At 38.9% G+C, this 8,910-nt stretch overlaps 1 protein-coding gene across 1 annotated transcript; it reads left to right on the top strand.

Annotated features, from left to right (window-relative positions):
- The first annotated feature begins 1,460 nt into the window (after positions 1-1,460).
- Positions 1,461-4,684, top strand: LOC111879160 (uncharacterized mitochondrial protein AtMg00810-like). Its single transcript, XM_023875629.1, has 2 exons — positions 1,461-2,153; positions 4,496-4,684. Exons 1-2 carry the CDS (start codon positions 1,461-1,463, stop codon positions 4,682-4,684), a joined length of 882 nt encoding a protein of 293 aa, XP_023731397.1.
- The last annotated feature ends 4,226 nt before the right edge of the window (positions 4,685-8,910 follow it).

Genomic DNA, 8,910 nt, shown 5'->3' with positions numbered 1-8,910 from the left:
GATTTTAAATTTTATATTATTAACAGGCCGAGACAGGATTGGTTCGTTAAATCCTCATAACTTCTTCATCCGACGTCCGTTTTCGCCCATCTTTTTCTCGTTAAGCTACTCTCAACGAGTTCTTCGATTCTCGTTTAGGTCGTGTCAGCTAAAAAACGCTCGATCTAATATTCGAATTTCGGGCTGTACACTGCTAACTCGAAACTTCGAAAAATCATAACTTCTTCATACGAAGTCAGATTTGGGCGTTCTTTTTATCGATGTTCTTAGTTTAACATATTCTACGACTTTCGTTTAGATCGCTAAGGCTAAATATCGCTCTATCTTAAATTCACTATTTACGCTTTCCGGTATCGTGCCGGTTCTGTCGCGAAACTTCGACGGGTCATAACTTCTTCGTTATAACTCGGATTTCAGCGTTCTTTATATGTACGGAAACCTTGAGACATATTCTACAGCTTTATGTAGAGATATCGGGATTATCTCACACTTTAATTTTGACGCTCATTTTATTCTTTATTGATTATACATTTATAATTAAATAATAAACACATAAACACACATAATTCACATAATACTCAAATATTTCATCTTTATTACTTCAAAAAGAGCTACAAGAGTTGACCTAGACTATTACATTGACAAAAATGCTTAGCCCTGAAACTCGGGCGTTACAGGTTTGTCCACTTGTAGAGGTGTGCTTGAGAGATGTAAAAGTGTGTAAGTGTGTGCTATTTATGTAGTCTAGATCTAGATCTTTCTTGTGTAACACCATATACATTCAATATATCTCTTAAACACCCAAATCACCATGTTCAATTGTGCAAACTTAAATTCTGCATGTCAAACCATGTTCTTTGTCACTACATGCATGCAGAGCTGAATCAATTCGAGAAATTAGGGGTTTGGAAGCTGGTTGAACTGCCCAAAGGAAACAAGTCACTGGATACCCGCTGGGTGTTTCGCAACAAACAGGACGATTATGGGGTCATAGTGCGAAATAAAGCATGTTTGGTTGTTCGTGGCTTTCGACAAATGGAACGACTTAACTACACTGAGGTGTATGCTCTGTAGCACGTCTTGAAGTTATCCGTATCTTCCTGGCATATGCATCCTACATGGGGTTCATTGTATATCAGATGGACGTGAAGACCGCCTTTCTTTATGGAGTTGTGAAAGAGGAGATTTACGTTCATCAGCCTCCCGGTTTCGTCAACTCAAAGTTTCCGAATCACATCTACAAATTGGATAAGGTTCTGTATGGGTTACATTAGGCTCCTCGGGCCTGGTATGCAACCCTAACAAATCATTTTCTCCAACATGGTTACACCAGAGGCACGATTGATCAAACGATGTTTATAAAGCATGTTGATGGAGACATAATTCTTGTTTAGATTTATGTCAATGATATCATTTTCGGTTCAACATGCTAGAAGCTCTGCAAGGAGTTCGAGACAATTATGAAGAAGAGGTTTGAGATGACTTCCCTAAGGGAAATGATGATGTTTTTGGGTTTGGAAGTATGTCAAATCTCAACCGGAATTCTGCTGCACCAAGCAAAATACGTTGAAGACATGCTTGAGAGGTTCGAGTTTAAAGACACAAAAGCTGCCCTGACGTCGATGGCTGAACGACCCCTGTTGTCTCCATATCCTACAGGCGAATCCGTGGATCAAACTGAGTACATATCGATGATCGAATCCTTGATGTATCTAACTACGAGCAGGTCGGACATCATGTTCGCAGTTTGTCAGTGTGCACGATACCAGGCTAATCCTAAACTCTCTCATCTTAATGATGTCAGAAGAATCTTTAGGTATCTCAAAGGCATCCCAAAATTGGGTCTTTGGCATCTTAAAAATCCTGATTTTGATTTATATGCATTTGCTGACACCAATTATGGAGGTTGTAAACTTGATAGGAAATCAACGTATGGGGGATGTCAATTTCTAGGTGATCGTCTGGTGTCATGGCAATGCAAGAAACAACAGCTCGTCTCATCTTCAACGGCAGAGGCAGAATATGTTATTGCTTCTTCTTGTTGCTTTCAAGTCATTTGGATTCAACATCAATTAATGGATTACGGTTTGAACTTTCTAGAAACCCCAATATTCTATGATAACGAAGCTGCAATCCAGATTGCTAAAAATCATGTCCAGCATTCAAAAACCAAGCACATCGACATCAAAATTGACTTTATCAGAGATTGTTATGAGCATTCGCTCATTCGGTTAGAACAGGTTCCCACTGCTAATAATGTGGCGGATCTGTTCACAAAACCGTTTAACAAAGCTCGATTTGATGTGTTGGTTGGTTTTCTTAAAATGATTCGTTTTGAGGACTAATTTTTGTTTTAGGTAGTTTAAATTTGCGCACTTAGTTTCCATTCTCCCCTATGCACAAATTTAGGGGGAGAAATAAACAAAAAATGAAAATTCCAAAAATAGTATCTCATGTTAGCCATGTCTACAGGTGATGTGTTGGGAAGTGATATCAACTGAGTGATAACATACAATTTTGGTCTGTTTAAGGTACCAACACTGGAATGTCTAGGCTCTGTGTTCGATGCGCTGGTAGGCACGAAAAATTTAAATAGACCAGACTAGGTATAGTTGGACTATGAAAGGACTTGACAAATACGACTTAGATAGTCCCGTTTGGTCTGACAATACGACACGCGGGTAGATTGAGCAGGGAGATATACATGAGAATCTGCGGATACACTTAAGTAATATGTATCTAGAATAGGGGCATAACGTCTCGTCGATGTATGGACTTATGTCCTTAATTGTAGTACTGATAGGGCGACTGGGGAAGTCCGATAATGTAGGTCTGTAGAAGGTTATTTTCTTGCTTTCTTTCTGTTAGTCATATGTTGCCTCTTCTCCGTGATCGGAAGATCCGGCCTGGACTGTAGCATATGCAACTCTATTTTTATGCATCTTCTTATCTATGCAATTCTTTCTGTCTGTTAGCCATATGATGTCTCCTTTGCGTGATAAGTCCTTATCCGACCTGGAACACAGCATATGCACCATTCTATTTCTCAATCCCTCTATCTAGTTAGTCATATGTTTATCCCTCTGCGTGATTGGAAAATCCGACCTGGGTGTAGTACATATGCATTCAAAATCTAACTTCCCTCTTAATAATTGTTTGTTCATCTAAAGTAAGGAGTATTCTGGAAGTTCTTGATTACTGGAGTATGTCAGGAAGCAGGAAACACATTCTAGTACACCTAAAATTGAACATTTAATACGTTGTATGTAGATCTCGTTGCTAAATTTAGGTGAGAAACAATATCCGTGGTCGTCGTCAGCTAAATGGTCTTCTAGGAATATTATTTATGATCATAATTATATCATCATTTGTCACAATTTTTCGTGTTTAAGTGGACCACAATACCGGCGATTGACCAGATCTAGTCACAAAGGTGGAGGTACTGAAAAAGGACTAAGACTGTCCTAAAACTTTGATCCCAACATCACAAAAGAAAAATATTCAATGGTGAAAAAGGAATTGTTGTTATTTTATTTTATTTTATTTTTTCTAAAAGTTGAAAAATTAAAAATTTAGTCAAAATTAGTTTTGTTCAAATTTTTTAGATTTTATTTTATTTTAATTTTAGTTTTTAAGTCCTTAAAATGTTTTATTTTTAAAAAATTGAAGTATTGGGCTTAGATTTGAAGCTCCTTGGGTTTGCAGCCCACGGGTATTGGACTAGGTTTTAGGTCTAGGTATAAATAGTAGGATTCACGGATGTGAACCCTTTTCACGCTCATTTGTTGATCACGGCCGTGAACCCTCATCATATTCTCTTTACAGCTATTCTCAATTCGTCATTCTTTTGTGTTTTTCATCCGAAATTGCTAGCTGCATCTTGTAGGTACACCCAAGGCGACTGCATTCATGCTAAACTTAACGAGAATCGACTGTGTTTTAAGGGTTTATTAGATCAAAATCAATTTTCGGCAACTATTGAATTGTTTACGGCCGTTGAAGCGTTCACGACCGTTGAAGTGTTCACAGCTGATGAAGCGTTCACGACTATGAACCTATTTGCGGCCATGAACCCTATTTTGGACATAAACTCGATTTTTCCCTTTCTTTGATTCAATCAAATTTAAATCCTATCTAATTGATAAATGAGAAAACTTGTTTTTAAATGATTTAAATCTCTTGTTTTCTCACTTGGCTCGGTTGGTGTAGGTCAATAATGGCCTATTTGAAGTTTGCATACATCCATAACATTTCCATCTTTTTGGTTGAGCCTCCAACTGCACACAGTGGCCTTAAGTCCATGGTTCAATGACTGAAGAGATGTTGCGTCGATTATGCCCTATGAACAAATCCAGTCATTTACCAAGGATTGATAAAGCAGTTCTGGAGCAAAGCACTTATACTCAAAGGAGAAGATGATGAAGTCTCCATAGAATCAAACGTAAATGGAAAGAAGATCATTGTGATGAAGTAAATTATTCGTGAAGTATTGCAGATTGATGACCAACCAAGGTTTCCAATCGAGATCGCAATGGAACAAACGGAGGAGATTATTAATCAAATGGGCTATGAAGGGACATTTCCTCCAACAATCAAAAAGCTATTTCCACCCTACTGGAGGTTCCTAGCTCATGTCTTCGTGAGCTGCATCTCTAGACGAAGAACCGGGGCTGACGAAATCTAACTACGCAGCATGGGTGCCATTGTTGCACTCGCTACGGGTCTCAACTTCAACTATTCGAATTACATTCTAAACGAGATGGTTGGCAATGTGGAAGGGACGAAAAGAGATAAATTTTTAATGTTCCCAAGATTCTTACAAATGATTTTCAACATTAAGCATCCAGAGCTTGAAGGAAGAGGAGAAGCATTAGATGTTAAATCCCTTGGCTTAAACACTTTCAGACTCATGAAGCAGGATAGACAAGGAAAGTTCATGTTCCAAAGAAAATATCCTCTAGTGAAGTTTGTTCGCTTTGCTGAAGTTAGTGACACATCTGATTCTGAGGGTTTCTCTGTTAATGAAGAGACTGAAGATGAGGTGATTATTGCTTCTGAGCATGAGGAAGAAATTGTTCCTCCTATTGCAATCGTGGCAGAGGAACACGATCAAATGAAGAATGTGGAGGTTAAAACTGACTATGATGATGCAAGTGATGATGATGATGACTCGATGAATATGGAAGATGATGAAGTTGGTTTGGATGATGAAGGGGGTGATGATGAGGAGGAGATTGACTTTGGTGGTGACATGTCTTGCTTTGACGATGTCCCATTATTTGATTTTGAAAAGGATAATAATGAGTACTACCCAACGAATGAGAAGCTCAACTCCTTCTTTGACAATATCGATGATGTTGTGCAACACACAACGGAGACAAGGGGAGTTGATGATGTTTTAAAAGCGACGCCTCCTACGGATAATCAGATGGTCGGTGCTCCAATCAATTCGGATGCAACCTCAAGGATTCCTCCCCTTCTGGTTGTCACTCTATTTTCTATGCCATCTGAGAGTGATCCAGTTATGTCTTTTGCCTCCCAACCTCCGTTGAAAAGAAGACGAGCCGATCCGAGGCCGGGAGTGCTTATTAGTGAACAGCCCCCCCCCCCCCCCCCAATGCATCCAGCAACAACAACAACTGCTACACCAACCATACCAGCCCACGATGATTCTCAAAAAGGTCCAAGTGGTATTATATATTCTTATGAAGTTGGGAGCTCTTCAGCTCTTGGGGGTTCTCCTCCAAGACCTACACACGATGCTAATTCAGAAAGGCTCGCCAGGTTTCTTGCACAACATGATACAGACCCTTCACCTCGTGGCAAAGGAATATCAATAGGTGAAGGAAGTTCAGGAGATGCAGACCCATATGTGATAGAGCTCAAGGAAGAAATTGGTGTGATGAATCAGAGACTCATTGAAAAGGATTTTTTGATTGAGAAACTCGACACCCGAGTTACTGAGCTTGAAACAGACCATACTTTAAAGACAAAACAAATTTATAACTTACAAACCCACCTTGGAGCATTGACCGCTTGCTATTTCGACTTAAAGAACAAGTTGGCAATAGAATTTGGCGACAAATTCAAATCCTCTATCGAAGGATTTAATGCAACCAAGGCTTCTCCCAACGCCCCTGCCCAGTCATTTCAGCAAGATCATCTTGTAGATCCGCCACCTCTCAGAACCTCACAGATTGTTGATCATTTTGAAAAGGAGCCTTCTCAAGCCAACCCTCGAGTTACACTAAAAAGAGCTCAGAAACCGTCTACTCCTAAGAAGAAAAATAAATGGCTCATCATGAAGAATTCCGATGAAAATCTTTGTGCGGACCAACCAAAATAGACGGTGACTCATCTTGAAAAGAGAAGGTTTGGTGACAAATATGGCAACAGATCAGGAATCCTGATGTGGAGACTTCACGACAAACTCAATGTCTGGGTGGTGAAAAGAAGAATTGGTGAGACATAGTACTATAAATACAAACATGACTTTTGTTCATGGACAAAATTCGACCTTATTGAACTCTCCAAAGCTCCATTTCATAATCCGTCTCATGACCCTCAGGCTACTGACTTGAAACTGTTCTTGGAAAATAAAGTCAAGAGGAATTTTGACAAAATGAAGACTGCAGAATCATTTATAAGGAGCAACAAAGATGTGATTGATCCTAATAACAATGAGCTGATGAAGATTGTGATGTGGCCTCCAATGAAGAAAATGAAAGAGATTCCTATTGTCCAACAATTTCAGGATGGATCACTAGACAATATGGAATTATGGGTGTTCGATGAAGCTACATCCACTACCGTGATCAAATTTCCAACTGGTACTCATCGCATTGTTACGGCAAAAGATCTTCTGAAGTTCGAGGAACAGGACATTCACACTTTGTCTTGACATCAAATTGTCTGCAAGACGGAGCTTATAGAGCTGGCTGCCAAAGAATTTACAAGCATGATCGCCACAATCATTGAAAAGAAAATGTGGCTTGGGGATATGGGAAAGTCTGATGTGACGCTGATCGAGAAGGACTGAAGTTATGCTAGCTCAAACCAGGGGGGAGATTGTTAGGTTATAATTTGGTTTGGGCTAGGCATCTATATTTATAGGTCCGATAAGGTTTTGGTCATGTTATAAGTGTCTGCGGTTGGTGTTCATGATTGTAAGGTGTTCATGGTCGTGAACATGTTCATAGCCGTGAACCCGTTTGCGGTTGGTCATGTCCTATAAATAGTGTCAGAATGTGTTAGAGTAAGAGAGTCAGACAGACGTTTATGTGTGTGTTCCAAGTATACTAGACATTTATGGTTGAATACAAATGTGTGCATTGTTGGAACTTCCTTGCTTCTACTCCTTCTTTTCTTGTTGTTATCTTCTTGATTGTGTGTTTTGATCATTGGTTGGTTCATGTTTGTGGGATTTACAATGATTATCAGCTTTATGATAATTGTATGCTAGATTAGGAGTAAGGATCTAGGAAGGATGGCTTATGTACCTGTTATATGTGTATCAGCTTCATGAGAATTTCATGCTAGTATAGATTAGACAGTAATGGCCTAAATTTGATATGTTTTATTTGTTGGATAAGGTGTCTAAGTCCATAACTATTTCGGGCTTGTACTTGACCCGACCCGGCATGGTCCATTTGGGTTGCATGGCACCATGCAATTGGATAGACTAAATGAGAGAAATAACACGTGGAGATTATTAATATATTATAAGTTCTAATATATTAATAATATTATTTGATTAGTTGATCAAAGAATTAATTTGGAATTAATTAAGTGATCAAAGGATAACTAATTAAATATATGGGTTGATTGTGTAAATCATCCATATCTTGTATAGTGGGCTAAGAGGCTCCATGGATTATCAAGTTGGGTTCTACCCATAGGATGCTCCATGGGTGCTCCATGGGAGTTACAAACCCATGGGTCATGGAAATGAAGAGTCATGACACATTAGGGTTTACATGGTGTAACCCTAGATGTGTCAACACTATATAAGAAGCATATTCTCCACCAAAAATCGGCACTACTACTAGACATAAGAAACTAGAGGGCTTGGCCGATTTTTGAGAAGTGTGTGTTATCTCAAGAGTCTTTCCAAGAGCATTTGGTGTTGTGTGAAGCATTTGAGGCATCACACTTGGGGTGCTAGGCTCACAAGGTTTCAAGGAACACTAGCAACAACAAGGTAAGTTATTCTATCTATGATTCTAGTTAAAATTGTTCCCCATGTATGCTAGATAGGAATATAACCTTGGAATTCAACTTTGCATGATAATTAGACAAACATAGATCCAAGGTTATTAGGGTTGCATGTACACTTAGGAAGTGTTAGAATGCTCAAAACCCATCAGTGGTATCAGAGCCTAAGCTTGTTTGTTTGTTATTTGTGCTTAAAAGTTGAAGAAAGTCGAAAATCTTGCTGTCTGACTGATGGACTCGGCGAGTCCATGGGGAGGACTCGACGAGTTCACGTGTATCTTCAACCTACTCGGCGAGTAGGTTTATGCACTCGGCGAGTAGGGTCGACAGAGTGCAGAATTTCGACTTGTGTTGCTGGAAATGGGTTAGAATCATTACCCTAAAATGTTTTGGTACTTGAAAACTTATTTTAGAAGGTGTAATGTCTTTTCTAACTCATTTACAACAACTAGTTATCAAAATTACAAGATTAAATGTGATTTTGATTCTTGAAAGTGTTCATATTCATGTTCTTGTTCTTATGATGTTTAGATGATCATAGGAATTATTTGTAACCTATGTGGTAGATTAATTCATGATCATAATGTGTTTTAATGGAGTCCATAACTTGTCCTCAAGTTATGGAAAACCAAAAGTCTCTTGGATTAAGAAAAACCATTAAAAGAACACAAGAGTTAGAAAAATGAAAAGTTCTCA

This window comes from Lactuca sativa, chromosome 4, assembly GCF_002870075.4.
Source record: "Lactuca sativa cultivar Salinas chromosome 4, Lsat_Salinas_v11, whole genome shotgun sequence".
NCBI classification, from domain to species: Eukaryota; Viridiplantae; Streptophyta; class Magnoliopsida; order Asterales; family Asteraceae; genus Lactuca; species Lactuca sativa.
The sequence above is the reverse complement of the archived record's forward strand: the minus strand, read 5'-3'. Positions and strand labels throughout refer to the sequence as shown.

Coding starts and splice junctions, on each gene's coding strand:
- LOC111879160 (XM_023875629.1), top strand. CDS start 1,461: ATGAAGAAGAGGTTTGAGATGACTTCCCTAAGGGAAATGATGATGTTT. Junction 2,154..4,495: donor TCCAGATTGCTAAAAATCAT/GTCCAGCATTCA, acceptor GAAGTATTGCAG/ATTGATGACCAACCAAGGTT.